The following is a 22864-nucleotide window of genomic DNA, read 5'->3' on the forward strand; positions in this document are numbered from 1 at the left end:
TGCTTTTCGGTGCCCTCCTGCTCCTTGTGCTGAGTAGGGCAGTGGGCAATTGCCCCAAAGTCAGACCCTGACAGTCATACATTTGTGTGTGTGTGTGTGTGTATCATATAGCTATATCGATAGATTTAGAAATACTGGGCATCTGCTACCCAATATATTGAGGTTTTAAAAAACCAATCCAACGGATTAAATCTTACAGCCCTCTTTACTTCTGAGTAAGCACTCACAGGTCTCCTCGCTATAATTCATATTGGTGAGTGACTATATATAGTCCTTCTTCCAGGTTATTTAATCCAGATTAATAATAATAATAATAATAATATAGGGTGGTGAATTTAAGTCGTTTAAAACGGGGACTCTTTTAAAAGCAACTCGGGTTTGCGAGAGAGAGCCCCGCCCGCCCCCCCGGTACCTAGCCAGGTCTCTTAGTTGTTCTGTTCCTCCTCCACTAGGAAACAGAAGCGGGGCATGGAGTTGCTCGAGGCTGCTGCAGATTCTTTTGCCCTCCAGCTTAGGAGCGCGAGCTGCTAGGGGAGATGGGGACAGGGTAAGGCGGCTGGAGCTGTTGCTGCCTCCTCCAGGAAGAGGCTGGCACCGGCAGGCACAGCCTGGGTTTAAGGCGCAGGCTGGAGCCGGGGCTGCGCAGTCCCGCGCAGGAGCCGGGCAGCATGGAGAAGGCAGGCGCTCGCCCGGACCCCTCGCGCGCTCAGTCCGGGAGCCTGGCCCTGGAGGCGGCGCTGAGCACCTTGCTGGCCGTGGCCGTGTACGTGGCGCTGAAGGTGAGCGTGGACAGCGTCCGCCACTGGCGAGCCAGGGTCTCGGTGCTGGTCGTGGGCGCCGGCCCCGTGGGGCTGACGGCCGCGCTGGTGGCTGTCCGTTCGGGAAAGGTGCTGAAGCTGACCCTGCTGGACGAGCGCTCCCGCGCCGCCCTCCTCTGCCGGCCCCAGCAGATCGCGCTGGACCCGCGCAGCGTCCGCTTCTTGCTGGGGCTGGGGGTGGACTTCGACAACATGGAAGGCTGTTGGGACGAGGAGCACTTCTTCACCAAGATCGGCGTCTTCCAGGAACACCTGCTCAGCATCCTGGAGCGGCACAAGAGGCGCCTGAGCGTCCACATCCTTCTGGGCACCAAGGTGAGTCCGGGAGAGATTTTACCCAGCCGGCCTTTGCCGTTCTCCTGAGTGACCGGAGTTACTGTCCAGATACAGTCCAAGGACCACAGCGAATAACAGTGGAGAAGGACGTGCCTTTGGGCCTGTGAAGGTTGCCCTGGGAATCGAGGCCGTGCTGACACTGCATCCCCATTATCTTTCATGATGGACCCCTTCAGTGGCGGCTGCTGCCTGATTTCGGTGGGCCTGTGAATCCATTCTGGGTTTGAGTGAGAACCAGACAGAGGGCAAAATCCAACATAAGTCTTACTTAGAGTAGACCCATTGAAATGAATGTGACAAGTTAGTCGGGACTGACTTAAGTCCTGTTCGTTTCAATGGGTCTACTCTAACTAGGGCTTATGTTGGATTTCACCCAGTACTCTAAAGGAACTATTCAAGGTGCTGAACCTGTGTTGGAGATAGAGTTCAACACCTTGGATAGCACCTTTAGAGTTCTGGCTGGTTCTGACTAAAACCCAGAATGAAATGGGAGCCACCAGCCTCTACTGCCCCCTTAGCACTTCAAAGAACATAGGAAATTGCCTCATATGGACTTAGACCATTGGTCCATCTATCTCAGTATGGTCTATACCAAGAGCACTGAGCACTGATTATCCGTGGTTTCAGACAGGAATATGTAGCACTGAGCTATGGTCCTTCAGTTGGCTATAGGGGGAGGGGGCCTGATTTGGCCAAAACTGGGAGAATCAGTGGATGGGGCTTGTGGATTTCATTAAGAGCCCCCTAACCCCACCCCATAATTTAAGCACAGAATAAAGGGGAGACCCAGATTCAAATCCATACTCAACTCTATAAAGTTACCAGATGCAGTCACTATCTCTCAGCCTGTGATGAGGACACAACTGGGGGAAGGAGCTGCTTTGACCTCTCTGGAGGAAAGAAGTTGGTATATAAATGGAACAAACCAATAAATAAATACATACATAAATGAATAACATCCTAAGTCAAGGGGAAGTAACTGTGTTAGTCTGTGGCTGCAAAAATATAAAAAGGAGTATTGCGGCACCTTCAGGAGGCACAGGCTTGCAATGGAATATGATTTTTGCAGACTAGAACCCACTGCATCAGATGCAAGACAGAATTTCACCCAGTGCAGCTAAAGCCAGTGCCTTCTGTGGTGACTGAAGTTAGCTCTAAGCCATGGACAGTTACACCACAATAATTCTCTCAGGATGCAATCCTATGCCAATGCTCGTTACCCTCCGAACCCAGAGGTTTCCGGGCATCCAGTGCAGAGCGGGAGAAGTGGCAGAGGCGATTTTCTCCTCCATGCTCCTCCTGCTCTGCATTTTGGCTAGATAGGCTTTTTTGCCTGTCTAGATGGGGTGTGGCAGAGCAGGAGGGAAGGAGGCTGGGGAGGCGTCAGGGCACATCATATCCTGGCTTCCCCAGTCCCTTCCCCTCCCTACCCACTGGCATGCCCCTTTACCCCCTCTTTGCAACCTTGGAGAGGCAGCAGGCGTGATTCTCTCTGTGCAAGCTGGGAGGGGACAGGGTGGGTGGATTCCTAGCTCTGAGATCTCCGACCTCGGATCCAGGAATCCAAAAAATCCTATGGCCTTCCAGATGTTGTCTATTGGTCAGAGGATTGCTCCCTCCATCTTTAAGGTGCCACAAAACTTGTTTTTCCTGTTTTCAGTTTAAGGGGAATAGTCTCCATGTAGACACTTTGGAAAGTAAAGGCTAGAGCACCTTAGTCACTGGTTTCTGAACCCCACCCATCAAAAAGGACCTACCAAGGTTCAGACATAAAGGCATTATGGTCAACAATGTGCCTGTTCCTCAGTCATGCAGAAATAATATATATTCCCAGCTTCTCCCATGAGGTTCTTATACCTCAATCCTAAATACATTGACTTAGAAATAAGTCCTATTGGTGCCAAGGAGGTTAACTGAGGCTACAATCCTAAATTCAATGGGATTTACTTCTGAAGACTCCTGTACAGGATCCCACTCCACATGTGCCAGAGTTTGCAGCTTTACAGCCCAAGCCAATGCTTGTTTAGTCAGAAGTCCCACTGAGTTCAATGGGGCTAACTCCCAAGTAGGCATTCAGATTGTGGTCTCTGTTGAAATCTGTTGAGTGATAAAAACCAACAGGATCTACTGCAGGCAGCATTTCTGCAGTACAATGGCTAGGCAGTTTGTGCACCGGGGGTCAGGGGTGGGGTGGCATTGTATCTAGGGAAAACAGGACCTGCCATTCTTTATGGACATTTCATCTACATCTGGTTATATACAACTAGGGATGGATGGATCTGTAAATTTCAGTTTCTCTCTCTTTCTCATTTTTCTAATCTTATGTTCATCCCAATTCCTGTTAATTTTTCAAATCTTAAATTTGGTTCATCCCAAACTTTGAGAAGGTTAAAAAAAAAAAAAGCTTGCATGAAAATACACATTTTTGTGCACATTCCTCCTTATACATTCATTCATTCATTCCAGTTTTATACTGCCCGAAAGCCAAAGCTCTCTGGGTAATTCACAAAATATGAAACAACAAAATACAGATGATAAATAGAATTTAAAACTTTGAAACTACAATATAAAAATAAAATAATCAGAGAGAAGCTAGCAGCTTTAAAATGCAGTGCCAGACAAAAACAAACTGAAAAATTAAAATGCCTTGAAGACTAAAAAAGAAGCTCATTCCACAAGTGGGGTGCCACAGCAGAAAAAAGTCTCTTCCTAGCAACCACCCACCTCACTTCCTTTGACAGGGGCTCTTGGAGGACGACTGCTGTTGCTGATCTTAGGATCTGGGCAGGTGTATATGGGAAGAGACCTTCATGCATTTTTGTACATGTTTTTGCCTAATGTACACATTTTTTGCAAGCAACTTTCCTAATATAATGCATTTTTTTTTAACTTTATTTTCATTAATGTAAGCATTTCTGTGTGCACTTTTTTGACTGGGGAATTCCAATGAAACATTTGGAGAAATGCTGATTTCATGGGATAACTGGGTCTCGTTTTGTATATTGGCTCAAAAGTGTGAAATTAGGAACTGGATTTATCATCCATCCCAAATTACAGCTGGCATGTGGTCTGGGGAAAAAAACTTGGCAGAAAGCTTGGGAGGGGCCATAGCTCAATAGTAGAGCACATGCTTTGCATGCAGGCAGTCCCAGGTTCAATCCCCAGTCAGTGTCAATAATACTGGGCTAGAGGGACTAGTGGTTTGACTCAGTATAAGGCAGCTTCCTACGTTCCCCTGGAGAATGCATGTAGCCTCTTCCATGTGGTCTTTAGAAGCAGAGTTAAGAACATGTGTGGTCTGAGTGGCAGTTCCTGCCGCAATCTCTTTTGAGAGGGGGAGGGTGGCTGTACCTGTAAAATGCAAATTCCCATGGTAATATGCCACTGAATATCAGTTGCCAGAGAGAACTGCAGAGGAAGACTCTTCTTTCCAGAAGAATCTGATGGACCACTTGGAAACAGGGATGCTGGACCTGATAGAGACCTTCGGTCTGATCCAGCAGGGCTCGTCTTAAGAATGAGACTCGGGCCAGGATGAATGGATGTAGGAGTACTGCCTGACACTGTCAAATCTGCTGAAATATCTTCTCTGTTAGGGAAATTAAAGGAAAATGGCTCACAATATCTAGGAAATAGATTATGTATTTCTCTCTCTCTTTCTCTCTCCCCACTTTATAGGTGTCTTTTTCACTAATAGCTAGTCATTACTAGTGGGCATAATAGCCAATATTTTTACTAGGGTCATACACTTTTTTTCTTTTTCTTTTTAAAATAGCATCTAATTGAATCCCTCAAAATGGTACCAACCACTCCATTTAAAGACCCAAGTATTTGGAAGGAGCTGTGCTGTCAAATGGGGGTGGGGAATATTGTACACTGAGAATGTTACCTTGATAGAGATATGGCTGACCATTGATCAGTGTCAGAGAACAAGCCAAATTAGGAAAATTTCAGTGCAGAATATGTAGCAGGCAGACCAGACATCAGCCTCTGTGAACTATTTTATCCATAAGTGAAATCTCAGAAACAAAATTTTAACATGCCCGATTTACCGATTTTGCACTTGGTGTTCTGCATTTTTTCAGTGATGTTTCCCAACATTATTTCAATACAATATGTGTTTTTCTGGTTAATATGAGCCCTCTGGAGGCCTAATCAGACAAAGGCTGTCAAACATATAGCCCCAAACAACTATTACATATTTTCAACCTTTCTCTTTTCTATTCTATTTTTACACAGTGAAGGTGACTTTTGAGTGAAAGCTACTCATTACAGAAGGCCATCATGGCTAATAATTTTATGGGGGTTATAGGCTATCCTCCCCCACCCCCTAAAAAGACTGCTTCATTTATTCATGCCAGTTGGTAATAAGCAACCCTTCGAGCCTGTGGACTATCTGAAAGGGGGAGCTATTTTTGCAAATGAGCATGCTTTCCTCTCTCCCATCCCCCATATTTATTGACATTGACTATGGTATGAGACAGACAGTGAGGAAGGAAGGCACCAACACAGAGAGGTCAGTTTGGGCTTTGTAGGCATCTTAGGTGTCTGGCTGTCTCCTGAAAACAGTGGTGGGCAGACTCCAGGCATTCAGGATCTCTTTTGTTTTTTACTAGAACACCAAGGTCCACCAACTGGAGCGAGGTGCAAAATAGTAGCTTGGGAAGTGGGGGAGGGAGGTATACTCTTAGAATTAAGGAATAAGGGTGACTCTGAGAACACACTCAGCCCAGGAATATCTTTTCAGATCAGAACTGAGCTCACAGTCCTTTCACACACAAAAATTCACTCCTGGTTTCCCCCAAGCTTCTGACCATCTCTACAGCCTAATATAGAAAGGGGAGAAGTCTTTCTGTTGATGCTGATGCTAAGCAATTGGAAGTCAAAAACCCTTGCTGATTTACTGCAAATCACCCAGGGATCTATCAATAGACCAGAAATGACCTGCCTACCTATGCCCTAGAGATCTGGCAGGGGAGCACTAGAGTTTGGCTGTGTGTTGGTGTGTTTAAGCTGTGCCTTGAACTAATTTCTGCTTTAATGTACAGAAATAGTGGTTAACTTTATTACACACATTTATTTATTTATTTATTTTCAAACCATGATAAAATAGCATGCTGTCTTTACGTTCAAATAAGCACGCTGTTTTGATTCCTGTCTAATGAGTTAGCTGACTTCAGTTCAAAGGTACATCAGCTTAGATACCACTGCTTATTTACTTTAGTAGTGCACTTCCGTGATTACTTGAGGCAATAATGAGTTACTATTGAAGCAATCTATAAATCTGAGCAGCTAAAGTAATTATTATTCTACATATTTAGCCAGGCAACTGACTCAATAAACTAAAACAAATAACGTGTGATAAGCTAGCGCTGAACAGACTAAAGAAACCGTAGCTGGTCTCTAATTAAACTAGAAGACCCATGGAAGTCAATAATAGAAAGGCTTTCCCATTATTGTAATACAGAAAGTTGAAAGAATTGAAAAAAGGGACTGTGTTTAATTTTAAATTGGCTATATCTTGTAGCTAAATTCAGTATACTAATGCACTGGGGCAATGGCTTCAAAGGGGGCATGATCGAGTTTTATGCAACTAGCAGTGAATCAAGCTTGCATTCTACAAGTATAGATCTTCCTTGCTGAAAGGACAACCCAACATTCTGCCCCATGTGTGTTTTGGCTTGCCTTATGCTGCAATGCTAACCTCTTCATGCCCCAAGCGTTGACATTTTCTCATGTTAATAATAATCAGTGCATCTTGGGTTACATGCCTACCAATGTTCAGCTTTGTGCATGTGTCAAGGTTCCACTTATGACCTGGACCCCCTGAGCAACCCCTTAAGGATCTCTTGCATCCTTAACAGTCCCACCTTCCTTCTTTTAAGCTTCCCCTTCCCAGTAACGTGGGGTTTAAGCTGTAAACGTGGGGTGACTGGCACTCTAGACAAGGGTTTAACCACATCTACTATTTAAAACAAACAAATTACAACTAGAGGTTGTACTTACACAATAGAGATGAGTGATACAAAGGCATTAAAAGAAAATAAAAGTTTCAAAGTGCAAGTTCCCTTGCCCTAGCTGTCCTTAGACTTTTCTAGACTGCTTCTTCCTGCTCACTCTTCAGACTCTGCTCTCACTCCAGTCTCTGCTCTTGCTGGCTCTCTCTTTATATACCCTCCTCCCTCATAACCAAAAGTACTGCTTCAAACCTGAAGAAATGAAATTTAAGTGGAGAAATAAAACTGACACTTAACCGGAGAAATGAAACTACTCCTCTCAGGGTTACCTCTTCCCAACAGAAAATTCCAGGCCTCTAAGCCTAACCTTTTTTCCCTTTGCATCTGTAGGCCTCAAACCTTCACAGTGTGATTTCAAGGTGCTTTCATAATTTGGGGGTGTATTTTTTGCCCCCTGTTGCTCAGAAGAGACTTACACATGTAGGGAATGTATTCTAGCCTTTTTGCTGATGTGCTAATTTAATTTCTACATGAAGGGAATTTTGGTTTTGTTTTGGTGTTTTGAGTTTCTTAATGTGGAGAGTATCCAAACAGCACCTGAAATCCTGAAATGGTACAATCCCCAGAACTCTGTACCACATAGTTTAACAGCATGTGTAGAATGCAGCTAAATCATGTGGTACGTAGTTCTGGGGACTGTACCATTTCATGCTGTAGGTAAGGGAATACGTAAATGAATGCTCTTCACACTAAAAACAAACTCCCTACATGTAGAAATCTAGAAACTTTATCGGACCTGTGGGCATATTTGGGAATTTGAGAAACTGCTGTGGGTGCCACTACAAAATGGTTCCCATGGAGGATGTGGCTAGTCACATAATGGCTGCTGTGAGGGCCTGGCTAGTCAAAAAAGGTGCAGGGGGCAGGATAGTGAGGCTAGGGACTGGGAGGGAAGGGGAAATAGCAAGGCAAAAAGGTAGAGGGAAGAGAAAGAGCAAGGCTAGAGGCTGGGAAAAGAGACAAAGAAGAAGGCTAGGAATGGGGAAGGGAGAGAAAAAGCAAGGCTAGAGTCTGGGAGGAGAAAGAGAGAGCGAGCGCACAAATAGGAAAGGTGTCTGTGGATGGAAGAAGGTCGGATGGGGCCAGAAAGCAACATTTCCTTCTCTTCCTACCAGCTGAACAGATGATCAACAGCAGGTTCAGGAACAGGAAGGAAAACCTGGCACCTTAACATTTTTCATGTTTTTTTTTTAATTAAAAGTAACTTTTTGAAGGGCACAGGGAATAGAGAGCTTCATGGGCACCATTGGAGGTGTCTGCAGGCACCACACTGGGGACCCTTGACTAGAACATCAGGAAGTATGCACCTAAATTATAAGGCAGTTCCTTGTACAGCTTACACCATGCTTCACTGCCTGACCACTGAAAGTTACCCTTGGTTCTTCTAAAGCAGACTTCCTCAACCTGGTGCCCTCCAGATCTTCCTGGCTAAAACTCTCATCACCTCCAGACAGCTTGGTAATTGCTGATTATGGATTCTGGACATTTTTAATCCAACACATCTGGAGGGCATTAGTTTGGAGAAGGGGGATGTAAAGTTTTTGTGACCTCATAGTTGCAATCTCATATTTCCAATGTCAAAAGTCACAAATGTGGTTTAAAAATGGAATGCAGAGATTGGCACCAGGGAGAGGCCAAGTATTCTCGTCAAGGAAGCTCACTAAATAAGCTGATACATCTTCCTGAAACATCAAATATCATTCAGTGTTACTGTTCTCACTCGAATTAGCCCAGTGCATCCTTCACAGCAGTGGAGGCTGGTGGTTCTGGTGTTGGTGGGGCTGTAAATCCATTTTGGGTTTCAGGAAAAAACAGCCAGAACTCTAAATGAGCTATCTAGGGTGCTGAACTCTATCCCTCCAAACAATGTTCAGCACCTTGGATATCTCCTTTAGGGTTCTGGCTGGTTCTGACTCAACCCCAGAATGGATTCACAGCCCCACCAACATCAGGGCCACCAGCCTCCACTGCTTCACATTCTGCTGTACGTTGTGGTGCAGAGAGGTCTCAAAAAACAGGTCTGTTTTCTCACTGAGGCTTCCTTCCTTCCATTAGACCTTTTGCAGAGTGGAACCATATTTTCAAAGGTAGGGGAACTGGGTTGAATCCAAATGGAGCATGTTTAAATATAGCATTCCCAAGTCAACCTCCAGACAGCCTTGTGTGGCGCAGAGTGGTAGGCAGCAGTATTACAACCAAAACTCTCCCCATGACCTGAGTTCGATTCCAGTGGAAGCTGGTTTTCAGGTACCCAGCTCAGATCGACTCAATCCTCCATCCTTCCGAGGCCGGTAAAATGAGTACCCAGCTTGCTGGGGGAAAGGTAGTCATGACTGGGGAAGGCAATGGCAAACCACCCCATTATACTCTGCCATGAAAACGCCAGCATAGGCGGCATCCCTCTAGGGGTCAGTAATGACCCAGTGCTTGCACAGGAGGAACCTTTCCTTCAAGTCAACCTCCATCTTTCTTTCCATCTCTTTATTAGTTTTCAGATGATTTTCTAAAGAAGAATTTAGCCTCCAATTGGCCGAAGATAATTGTCATAGCAGATGGATCTTGTGGAGAATCAAGTGCAGTCCTTGGAATCAGCCCAGAATACACCGTGGAATCTTGCAACGCTTATGGAGCCAATGCTGTCATTGAGAGACCAGATCAAAGACAGGTAATGATTAAAAAGTGGGTAATGACCACAGTAGTCTTCTTTTGGTCCCTCATTCACCAACGTAGGAATCGGTTCAGCTGCTTGAGTCATCCAGATTGTATATTCAGCCCACGTTTCTCCTCCTCGAACTGGGCCAGGGACACTTCTGGAAGGGACACCCGATTTGCCTCTGATCTCTACGTGTAACCTGCTAACCATCAGGATAAGGTTGGCATTTTGAGCAGGGGCTTTGCTTTAAACGCTTACATACTGCTTTTAGACCATTTTCTCCCTTAGGTGGTAGTGATCTAACATGAAATCTGGGCGAATTTCCCCAAATTTGCACAAATCTCCCACAATTTGCACAAATTTCTTCCATAGACGAAAGTGGGGCTGGTTCAGTCTACTGGGGAAATGTAAACAGAGAAAGGTGCACAAAGCAAATGCAAACACACGTTGGGCAATTTAGGAAGATTTTCAGCAGATATGTCCTCATGCTTGTGCTTGAAGTTACGAACAGGGCATGCTTGCATGTTTTGTGAGAGAAAACAAAGTTATCATACATCTCCAGGAGAGAATACACTGCAACATTGTCTTGCTGATCCCATTTGTGACAGGTGAATGGACTGTCTGTGCTAGAGGTAGTATATCTTTCAGCAGTGGAGGCTGGTGGCTCTGAAATCAGTGGGGTGGTGCATCCACTCCAGGTTTCGGTCAGAAGCAGTCAAAACACTAAAGGAGCTATCTTAGATAGCTTACCGCCCCACTGACGTCAGAGCCACCAGCCTCCACTGTCTTTGAATACCACATGCAGGGGGCAAACAACAGGAAATGCCAAACACATCATGCCTGTCAGGGTGGACACTAAGCCCATAGAATCCCAGAGTAGTTCTGATTCTGAGGAAGAGCAGCCACTCCTGGGAGAGGAGCGCGCTCTTCCTTCCCAGGGCCAACAGCTGGCAAGGATTCCTCCCACCAGCATTCCTAGCATAGATAGCAGTCCCGGGAGTGAGAGAGCGTGAGAAGCAGACTTGCTGGACGCGCGACGCCGACACAGGGAATGGCGCCAAATGGAGGGTGCGGAAAGGAGGCGTAGTGCCCGTTTGGCGTGCAAACAATGGTTGCACCCAGAGGATCCAAAGGAAAAGGGAAGGGACTCTCCCTAGCCCATAAGTTCAGGGTCTGCCAGTGATTCTCCTTCAAATGGGGACCAACTGTTCCAACTTAGGGCATAGGTACTCTGCTGCTCATATCTAGTTGCTAACAGTAGAGTTGTTAAGTTGTAAAAGAAGAATAAAGCTTTGAAAAGAATCCCTTTGTCTGTGTCTGGACTTGGCTACTGGATTAGACTGAGAGAGGCCTCCAAGGAACCCTTGACAATGCCCCATTTACAGGCTTCTAGCCACCTTTGAAAACAGAAAGCTGAACTGGATGGAGATTTGTTCTTATCTTGACTTCACTGAAGTTGTGAGCTGTGGACTGAAGCTGTTCCAATACAGGTATCTTAACTGATGTTTACACGGGCATCTCCAGCACAAGTTGCATGGTATTGATCAGATGGGAGATGTTGAAAACATATTACAGTTAGGAAAATATAATGTTGAGTTTTTGCAAGCAGATTTAAGCTAGGAAAATTTGCTTGAAAAGCTCCTCCTGTCCCAAATCTCAAAAATGCATCATGCATTCAGTGGTGAGGCCTGGAATTGAACATAGGAATATGTGACATGCAAAGCATGTGCTCACCTACTGAGCCGTGGTCCCTTCTTCTATAAATGTGTGTTGTTCTCTCCGTAATGTGAAGAACATATGACCAATAGAGCAGATGCAAGAATGTGCTATCTGACCTGAACGTCACCCAACAATCCTCTTGAGCTAGGATCTAATCTCATTCAGTTCCCACAATGTCAGCAGTGACATTGATTGTGGTTCTCCCACTCAGGTCTCTGCATGCATGCCTTTCTTATCAATATACAAGGTGCTTCCACAATGCATCAAGCCAAGAAAAGTGCAATGACGTGTTAGCGTGTGTGTGTTTAAAAATAAAGCAGAAAGACTATCAGATTTGTTCTGAGATTTATATGTTTGCTTTCCTGGAGCAATTCCAGTCCGATTATGTTTAGCATATCTATTTAGCAAACTGTTCATATAGTATAGTAGGATGTTTAGTACCTGAACTTGTTAATACCTGTATGGGTGTTTATTTGAAATATATAAGCCCCACCGCCTCTTGAAGCTCATATGCTTGCCTGTTATATCTTCATATTTCATGCAGAAGTCAATAGAAAATGAACTGCATGAATATTTTCAAAATATTACCAACTTAAAAGATGCTCTAGGGCAGGGGTCCCCAACACGGTGCTCATGGGCACCTTCAGTGGCAACTGTGAAGGGGTCTCCACCATGGTGACCACAGGTACCCTAATCTCCCCCCCCCATTTTAAAAAATATATGTACATGGATTTGTATGAAATGCATACAACTTTCTAGCAATTATAATTAGGCTTCATCAAAACTAGACAAAATATCCAAATAAGAATCCATTGGAAGGTGGTGTCTATATGCCACCCGTTTAAATACAGAAAGTGTTGTAACGTCCTCAATCCATTGCATTATAGGAAGTGGCTTCCAGTGTTGCAGTATCCATCATTTAGCTATGAAAAGGGTGCAGAGAATCCATTTATGCTGACCATTTGTTAATTTTCATGAAGCAGGTAAATAATTTAAAAGACTGTGTACATCAGTGAATATTAAAGACTGTTCCAGTGCAAAATTTATCTGTGTAATAACCTCCCAGCAAAAAGAAATAATTACTGGCCAGTGCCAAAACATATGTTTAAAACAAGCATTAGCTGTATTGCAGTACCAGAAATTAGCTGAATTAGACAATCCCTTATTAAAGAGACATTCCAGTGTCCAACAGACACAAAACAAAAGTTTTTGCTGAATAAGACACAGCTCAAGATCCATAGACATGACAGCTAGATGCCAAATCCACTGATTAGGCATTTTATGGTGGGTGTTTGTTTTTAACATGTGGGGATTCAAAATAGCTCCTTTTCCACTTTGTAATTTCTACAGGTATGCAAATTACTTTTGTTCCCCCTCCCCTCCTTTTTATATATATATATATATATATCATAGGTACCAACTCCAGAGATCCGTGCTCATAGCCTGTACTTTGATCTTTCTGCTTATGGCATGGATATGTCTGCTATGGAAATGGAATCTCCAAAACCTGGATTCCATCTGAAAATCTATGGGACATTCCGCAACCGTTACCTGGCTTTGGCATGCCCTGCTTCTGAATCCAAAATTGTGAGGTTCTTACGCCACACACTCAATTCTACAGTGAGTATCTGGAGCTACTATTTTGCTCGGTGTCACAGAGCCCAAAGAGATGGTTTAGTTGCAATTACTTTTGTAAGCTGCTTCAGGTGTCAGCAATTATTACACAAGACTACAGTTGGTTAATCTAAGCCCTTGAACAAAAAATACCTGCCTAACCATCAATTAATTCTCATGCCTAAAGAATAGCATGTGTGCAAATGAGCATATTCTCTGTGGGTACGGTTGATGCATAGTGCAGATATATGAGTGAGTCATCTTGAAAAATAGTCCTGCACTTGGTTGCTGGCCTGCTAGCTCAACCTAGTGTCCACATGGTTACCTGGTTACCATTGAAGTAGTAGCTATGATCTATTGTTCCCAAGAAATCTTAAAGTGAGGCTCTCTTGCAAAGAAGACTAAAGCATATAACAAATCCCTCTTCCGAAGCTAATGTTTGCTTGGGGGAGGGGGGATTGCTCCATCCTGAAAGAGAAAATAATGTTTTTACATCGCCGCCATCTTGAGAAAAATTTATTTGGATCAGATTTTCCCCCACCCCCATTTCTGGACCTTCACATTTCTGGTTGTGCCCCTTACTACTGGGTTCCACCCTAGGACCATATTACTTGTCTTTCAAGAGTGAGCAACCTTGTGACACCACTGGACCTTACCTTGTGACATCACTAAGCCTCACCTTGAGACATAACCCCCCCTCCGCCCACATACACACACACACCTTACAAGTCTCCATCTTAGATCATGTTGATGGTCTCTGGTGTCGTGATCATTGCATCTATGCTGGTGCTTCTATTCTGTTTAGCACTGAATAAAGATTTTATTCAGGCTGTTTCTGGAATATCTCCAAGTAGAGTTCTCGGATGCATTAAAGGATGCACCTCACATACCATTCATCATTGCATAGAAGAGAAAATATGGGCAAGGGCAGCTGTTCTCTGTTATTTCTGCTTGAACAACTGGGTTCTGACTTTGATTGGAATCTGTCACTGCAATCCTATACATGTCTATACTGACATCAAGCCCCACTGAGTTCAATAGAGCTTATTCCCAGGTACATGTATACAGGATCTCAATCTATTTCTTTTTGATTATGGAACATGTACATTTTTATTGCAGATATTTGATATGTCTATGCACAAAGATCAAATGAATGGGACCAGCACTTTTAATGTCTACTATATTTTATTTCCAAATGTAATTTATTGATTGATATTTCTAGGGCAAATACAAGTATGCTTTTCATTACACAGCTGATTTAACAACAACAAACCCTAGAAACGATCCCTCCAAATTTCCCTAGGTAGGTGGTTGATCTGATCCAAGAGCTATGGGGAAAAGAGCTGTAGGATTTTTCTTTATTTAGCTGTATTCAAACTGATCTTTAGATTATTGCTCAAGTTATAAAATATGGGAGGGGTAATAATTTAATCATTTATGAGCCCCAAAGTAAATCATTTCTAGTCATCGTTGTGGCTGGCTGGGGCTTCCTCTTTGCATTAAATGCTTGCCTTCAACATGCCAGGAAGCAAGGAAATGAATGCACTTTAATTCATTTTATAAATAATTACTAACAATGTGAATACAATTCTGCTGGGGAATTGATGTTTTCAATAATAGTTTTAGTATTATTTGGATTGGATCCAAATTTAATCATACTTAGAGTAGATCAGTTGATATCAATGGGACTTGACATCAATGGGCTAATTCATTGATTTCACTGTGTCTACTCCAAGTATGCCTAAGTCCGGATCCAACCCATGGCCCTAACAGCTGAGTAAAACTTCAGAACTGCATTCCAGTTCTCAGTCTAGAGCAATAGAATATGCTCCACCACTAGACTGAACAAGCTGGACTTCAGCAGATAGTTTTTTCTGTAGAACAAATGTCCGATCAGAACATTTGAGGTGCAATATTTAGGAAGTGGTTCCACCTGAAATGAATTAATAGTTGTTTATTTTCGCCTTCTATAGAAGGCCAAAAAAAAAGTTATGAGGCTGATTTTTCTTTTATTTTTTTATTACCATGATAAAAGGCTAATAGTGGGGAGTGGGGAGCCTTCTACCAAGTGGGCTGGCAAAGGGGGAACAGATCGTCCCTTCTCTGACAGCACAGTTAGTTTTGAAGCTGGCCTAGGAGGAAGGGAGTTGACTTTCTCCATGGCCAGCAAACAAACTAAGCAGTTTGGCAGTGGAGGGGCAGAATGATCCATCCTTGATTGGCCCACCTGCTCACTTGCGTGGATGGAGTGCCATCCACTCAGCTGCCTGGAATCCCCTGTCAACTTTGGTGACCAAGTGAGTAGTTAAATGCAAGGCTGGTTGACTTACAAAGACACTCAAAATGTACTAAGCTCTGTGCCATTAATGTTGGCATCAGAGTTGGCATCACTATCAAGGCCTAAAACCCTGTTGGGGAAGGGGTGGGTGGGTGTAAGGATAATCCCTGGAGATTCCTGTCCTGTTACTCCTCCTTGCTGTTGATGCTGGTTCACGTGTCCTTTCCGAGTGAGAAAACAGTGAGAGGAGCGAGAAGGAGCAGGAAGTACCTTTGCACAGTTTGTCCTCTTTCTCTCTGGGAGGTGGTTCTAATTGGTCCCAGAAGGAGAAGCAAGCAAATGGGTAGAGGCAAGAAGGGGGAGGGTGTCAACCCTCTCATGGGTAGGGCTGCTGAGAGCAGTTTGCATAGCCTCCACCCCCACCCCCCAAAACACCTGGAGCCAGCAATGTATGAAGTAATGAAATGAAGCTTAGCCTTCTGTTTGACATACTGATGTGATGCAAAGGGACTACTCCCAGTTTGAGGCTGAGATCCCGACTCCAACATGCTCCTCTCTTAATTTGCATCAGCTTCACTGGAGCTAGGATTTCCTCTTGGTGGCTCATTACATCAGTGGTGCAATTGGATACCCCTCTCTACACCTGGAGTTGTTCTACTTGAACAGCAGGTGGTGATTCCCAAGATTGAACAGTCCCGTCCCGTCCCCCCGCCGCCTGCCACATACTTCCCCCAATCCTGCATTTGGAAACTGACAGCACTGAGCCATAGGCAGCAGCCCAAGAGGAAATTCCTTGTTAAATAAATGCTCCTGGCTGCATCAATGTCACACATTGGCTCATATGTTAAATGAGCCCTATTCTGGCCTTGCTCTGGTCCCTTTCTCCTATAGAAATAATGGGATTGTGGTTGGTTTATGGAGGTCAGATACACTCAAGGACAGTATCCAGCCCCTGTCTCAAATATGCATTTAATAGTGCATCAAACATTCAGGAAAATAATGTGGCCCAGGCCTGTCAGGACTGTACCACTTCAAAATGTAGGTGGGAAGTTTATATTTGAATTAGGGATGTATGAATGTATGAATTGTGTAAAATCCATTCCATCTATGTTTTGCGGATTGTCAGTTCTGTCTTTCGTTCTGTCATCCACCCATCAACAGAATTGGATTTTTTTTTGTTTCCAAATTTGCACAAATTTGCATTTTTGCAAAAATGAACAAATTCTCCCAAAATGCACATTTCACGCTTTTGCCTATGGGGAAAAATCACATTTTAACCTGATTTTTTATTTTGTGTATTTTTCTATGACAAAATTTGCACAAAATTCGGGAAAGTTAGAAAACCAGTCTTCAAGACCACGGACAGGGGAAAAGCTGTGGAATCCACGGGTCATATTCATGAAAATCCAAACTCATTTGGTTCCATTGCGGATATCTCCAACATCCCTAATTTGAATCTCCTCCAGCTAAAAACAAAATAAAAATTGCATATGGAATGAAGAGTTCTAGCCTAGAAGTACTAGATTTCTGACAGAAGCTTCCAGAGCCTGAACTGGGAACCAGTGGGGCTGTTCACACAACAAATGGTTTTCTTTTTTCTTCTACTAGCATGCTAAAGGGCTAATGGGGGGGGGAGCCTTTTTCTACCAAGTGGGCTGGCATATCTCTCCAAACCTCCACAGTATTTTTCTAAGCTGGCCTAGGAGGAATGGGGTTGGCTTCCTCCATAGGCAGTATGCAAACCAGGCAGGCTGGCAGAGGAGAGGCAGAATGATCCAGTGACTGAGTGTGGGTTGTTTTGAACCGTGGGTTGTTTGTTGAACTGTGGATTAGTGTGTTGTGTTTTTCCACAGCGTGGGTTAGTGTGTTGTCTGAGCGCAGCCAGGGTAGCTTGTTAACCATGCACTGTGGCTTGTTAACTACCCTGAACATCCCAAAAACAAACCATGGGTTATCAAGTTGGCTTGTTCAAGAAAATAAGCCACACTGCATGGTTAACAAGCCACCCTGACTGCATTCAGAGAAAACGATAACCCATGGTTCAACAAACAACCCACAGTTCAAAACAACCCACACTCAACCACTGAGTGTAGGTTAGCATGTTGTGTGAACAGCCCCTCAGTGTTGGTGTGCGACTGCTCCATGTAGTGAGCCACAGAACTACAGGTTGGAGAATCTGCCCTGGCTCTAGGCATTTCATTATCCTCAGGCTCTGGACTGGTCCCACCTACTCAAGCTGGCTACTGGATCCGGCTGGACAGGAAGGACAATAAAAGAGTTAAGAGTCTGAGTTAAGCTTTGCCTGAGCAATCAGATCTTCTTGAGCTTTTATGTGTTCTTCGGTCTGTCCTTTGGTCCCAATTTCTGGCTTCACACTTCAGTCTTGACCTCTGGCTTTGTTCTTGTCTTTGGTTCTAGCTTTTGGACACTGAATTCCAGCTTTAACAGCATAAAAAGAGCTGCTCTGGACCAGACCAAAGGCCTACCTAGTATTCTATGCCAATAAGATGCCTATGGTTTTCTTCTTGGCTCCAATGAGGAGACATTGGCTCCTCAGCTCTGACTACTGATTTGTTCCTGGCTCATATCCTGGCTCCTGGTTTGTCTTGGGCTGCTACTTATGGCTCAGTCCTGTCAGTTTCCAAATGCAGGATCTGGGGGAGCAGGGCATAGGCATGGGAGACTATTCAGTCTTGGGAATCACCACCTGCAGCTGAAGCAGAACAACTCCAAGAAGACTGTGCCAGATGCTTTTTTTCTGAACATGTAGTTCAGAACCAAATGAATTGTTCTCCTACATATCTGCTGCCAGAATTATCTCTTGGGCTGTAGATTTTCTTCTTCTCCTTTTTTAAAAACTTCCTTATCTATCAATCATAGTGAAATTAGGCTTTTGATATATGGGAAAGGATATATATAGTGAAAGGATGGCCCTGATCACAACTATATTGTGGCTGCTTGCATATTTATGGCACGTTTAATCCTGCTGTTGCCGTTAGAAAATCATTAACGAGGATTGCCTATGAAGTCCTTGTATCATGAATTTTGTTCTGCTACATTAACCAGTAAGAGCAAACATTGTCAAGAACATAAGCACCTCAAGAACTATTTCTGCAACTGATCATTTGTCACAGACTTTTGATTTGCAAAGTGTTTTTATTTATTTGCAAAGCTGGTTCTGCCATCTTTAAAAAAAAGGGCAGATAAATTGCATGACAGATACGTATAACTCAGAATTATACGTAATCCCTAAATGTCTCCACTGTGCTATCAATCAGTTAATGAATATATTTCCTTTCTTTTTAGACAAGAACTCGGGGTGGGCTATACAGCCCTTTACAGTTCCACAACACATCAGTAAAAGAGCTTAGCTGGGATGCATTCAGTGTGCCCAAGCGACTGGGCATGGCTAGTTGGCTTTCCTCTCAGAATAAATGAACCCCGTGCTGTGTGTTACAAGCTGCTTTGAAAGTCCTCTTGGCTTCACAATCAATTTGCCATGCTGCATGTGGAAGTAGTCGTTTGCAACACACACCCCCACCTTGGGCATGAAGAATGGGAAGGCTGTGGCCCAGTGGTAGAGCGCATGCTTTGCAGGCAGAAGGTCCCAGGTTCAGTCACTGCCATCTCCGGGTAGGGTTGGGAAAATGCCTGCCTTAAATTCTGGAGAGCCACTGCTGCCAGTTGTTGTCGACAATTTGAACTAGATAGACAAAGGGTCTGACTCGGTATAAGGCAGCTCCCTACACTCCTAAGTTTGGGTAGTGCTTTTATTGTGAACCCAACCCTTCAAACTGCAGTGCAATCATCAAAACAAATGGAAACCTGCTCACTCCGCAGGCATGGTGGAGCAAAAATGCCTTCACCATTTTTCTAGCAGCTTCCAAATGAACTGTCATCCTTTACCAGTTCAATGGTGCAGTGCTTGTTCAACACATGACCTCCTTCTACCCTCTGCACCTGTGCAGGCAAAAGGACAAAGCAAGAGCCCTGTTAGATCAGACCAATGGCCTATCTAGTCCAGCATCCAGATTTCCACAGTGGCCAACCAGATGTCCACAGGAAGTCCACGAGCAACTGGTATTCGGAGGCAAGCTGCCACCTGCCTCTGGTCCTGGAAGGAGTATATAGCCATCATGGACGAGAAGCCATTGGTTGCCTTATCCTTCATGAGTTTCTCAAATCCCTTTTTAAAGCCATCTGACTTCTTGGCGATCTTTCAGTGTTTGGGGTGTTTGTGTGTAAGAACAGAAGAAGAGCCTAGCTGTATCAGGTTAAAGGTCCATCTATTCCAGCATCCTGTTTCTTACAGTGCTTCCAGGAAGCCGTCAAGCAGGACATGAAAGTAATAGCCCTTGTGAAGGTTTGAGGCCTGCAGAGGCAATGGGAAAAAAAGTCAGGCTTAGAGGCCTGGAGTTTTCTGTTGGGAGGGGGTAACCCCTGAGAGGAGTCACTTCATTTCTCCAGTTAAGTTTCATTTCTTCAGGTTTGAAGCAGTATTTTTGGTTTTGAGAGGGAGGGTATAGAAAGAGAATGAGAGAGCCAGTAAGAGCAGAGACAGCCAGAAATTGAAGTGAGAGCAGAGTCTGAAAATTGAGCAGGAAGAAGCAGCCTAGTCTAAAGATAGCTAGGATAACGGAACTTTTGTTTTGCAACTTTTATTTTCTTTTAATGCCTTTTGTATCACTCAGCTCTATTGTGCAAATACCTGTAGTTGTGATTTGCTAGCTTTAAATTTATCAGTAAACTGTTGTGGTTAAACCCTGTGTCTAGAATGTCAGTTACATCTACAGCCTACACCCCACATTACTGGGAAGGGGACATTTAAAAGAAGGAAGGTGGGACTCTTAAGGAGGCAAGATATCCTTAAGGAATTGCTCAGGGGGTCCAAGTTATAAGGGGAACTTTGACAGTCCTCTGTCCTGTACACCAGCAATTGGTAAACTATGACATGCTTCCCCTAAACCTGGAAACCCAATTTAACCAACATAAGTTCAGCACCTTGGATAGCTCCTTTAGCATTCTGGCTGGTTCTGACTGAAACCCAGAATGGATTCACAGCCCCACTGAAATTGGAGCCACCACCCTCTACAGATTCTAGCTGGTAGCCATTGATAGAGTTACCCTCCATGTATTTGTCTAATGCCTTTTAAAATCCATCTAAGCCTGGTGTCTCCAACATGGTGCCCCTGGGCTCCAAAACTGCCCATGGAGATCTCTCGTGGTGCCCACAAAGCTCCCAGCCCCTCCTGTTTTTTATTGACAGAGTTTCTGTATGATCAGAATGCTCGTGGCTTTGAACATTGTTTCTGTTGTCCCCAGATAATGAAAAACATATTCCACCAGTCTTTTAATGCTTACAAAGTGGATATCGAGCCCAGAGTAAATGAACTGACTGTCCATCATATCCAATGCAGTCACCGACTCTTTGAAATCATGCTGTCCCATCGGCGAGTCACGGCAGCTTTCATTGAGGGTGACAATGTTGTTGTCACCGTAGAAGGAGAAGCAGCCAGAGTGCTGAATTTTGACACCGGTCAGTATTTCTATTTTAAATATTGTAATTATTTTAATAATACAAAAGGGAAGGGAACAGTGAAAGGTGAGAGAGAAACATCTGTTTTCAAGCTGATGGTGATGTATATTTATTATTCAAATTTGAAGCCTGCCCATTTTGGAGAATCACGGGAGGCAACAATGCACTTTTTATGAGACTAGGCGTCAGTGTGTAGAACCAGTGAGTTGGTCAGAGATAAAGGTACTCCTGAGGAATTATCTGAAATACAAGGGGAGATGCCCCCATGCCCTTCCTAAATGTAAGCCCTATTTATTTCAACTTTAGTGTCATGGAAGAACAAGTAGGACACAAAACAAAAAGTTGCATTGTGCAATGCTCCTGTTGAAGGTTCCAGCCAGCCATGCCCTTTCCTAAGATATGCCATTCCATTTTCCCTCCCCTCACACAGTTTCTGTCCCCCCTACTCCAACAGTCACCTAACACTCCATGGCCACTGAACATTCTCAGTCCTCATTGGGCTGTTTTCGGATTCCCTCCCCACACCCTTAGGGTTTGTTTTCTGAAGATGCTTTGTTCTCCTGAAAACTGATACCTCCTCCTTGCACGTAGATGTTGTCACTTTGGCTACAGAAGGATCCACACTTAGAGAATGAGTTTGCTATTAGTATATAGGATTAGGGGAGTGATAAGATAGCTTCATGCTCAGAGAGCACAAAGGCCTTTCCTATCTCCAGTGGCTCCCTGTCTTCACTGATGCTGGCCTTAAAGCCATCCAAGGCCATCACACAGGCAGGGAATGAGGACAAGAGGAGGGACTGGAGTGATAGGCAAAGCAAAGGAGATGGGGAAGGAGTTACAGTAGAGCAGGGGCCCCCACTGCCCCCATTTTTTAAAAAAAAATTACAGAAACCAAAAACAAAATGGTGTCTGGAGCAGGCATTTTGAAGCCTTTTTGACCCTTGAAGTGCTCCATAGCTTCTATGGAACACCAAAGAGGCCAAACTTGAGTAGAGGGAGTGTTGGGAGGGTCCTCCCCTCCAACTGACTGGCCACTACCAGCCTATATACAGTCAGTACAGAATACAGATCCAGTTGACAGTATAAGAGATGCTAGATCTCCTAACATATGGACGACGAGCCAAGTACATGGTACCATCTGCCATCCTGGGATCAGAACACTCCTCATCAGACACTTTGGGTTCTTTAAACTGGTTAAAGTAAATAATGGATTTAAGTTTTTACCCCTCCCAATCTAGGTCATGTAATATGGTCAACAGGCTTAATAACTACATCACTCTTTGGCTGAATGTTTGTATCGTAAAGAACAGTTGGAAGCATACACAAAAAAAGCAATTTTACTTCACAGACCGACTGGAGTTTAGTTGGTCCCTGAAAATAACAATTATCTTTTTCTTGAAACTTACCATCTGGCAGGCTGTGGAGTCAATCTTGGAATGAGAGGCTTGGAGTCAACAGAAGAATTAATCCGTAAGGTGGCCACGGCTGTGGACCAGCATGATATCTTTGAGGCGCTGGCAGCTAAAATCCGGCATTCAAAGCAAGTGGCAGAAGATTTTAAGCAGAATGGGCTGTTTGCTACCATGTTTGAATAACCAGATGTGACAAAACCACTATAGAGAACTATGAAGGTTCTGTACCTTATTGCACATAAACAAAAATGGAATATAGCTTTTCCATTTAAAGAAAGGAGAAAAAAAAGAAGCAAACCAAACGGGATCACTAACAATAGCTATAATTAATATTTAAATGGGCTCAGGACCAAATAGCAGATAAAGGCAGCAGACCTCTTTCTTCAAATGCAGATCTACCACTATCACCTCTGAAGTCATGTGTCTACACGGGGTTGCCTTTAAAAAGAGTTCAGAAACTGACGTTGGCCCGGAACGTGGC

General features: G+C 44.0%; 1 protein-coding gene across 1 annotated transcript; it reads left to right on the top strand.

Moving 5' to 3' along the window:
- The first annotated feature begins 668 nt into the window (after positions 1–668).
- On the top strand, positions 669–22566 carry LOC146339010 (uncharacterized). Its single transcript, XM_084812888.1, has 5 exons — positions 669–1133; positions 9660–9836; positions 12957–13163; positions 20758–20971; positions 22388–22566. Exons 1-5 carry the CDS (start codon positions 669–671, stop codon positions 22564–22566), a joined length of 1242 nt encoding a protein of 413 aa, XP_084669014.1.
- The last annotated feature ends 298 nt before the right edge of the window (positions 22567–22864 follow it).

Source organism: Heloderma suspectum, chromosome 8 (assembly GCF_057233095.1).
Source record: "Heloderma suspectum isolate Gila_16-S chromosome 8, 16-S_ref, whole genome shotgun sequence".
In the NCBI taxonomy this organism is placed as follows: domain Eukaryota; kingdom Metazoa; phylum Chordata; class Lepidosauria; order Squamata; family Helodermatidae; genus Heloderma; species Heloderma suspectum.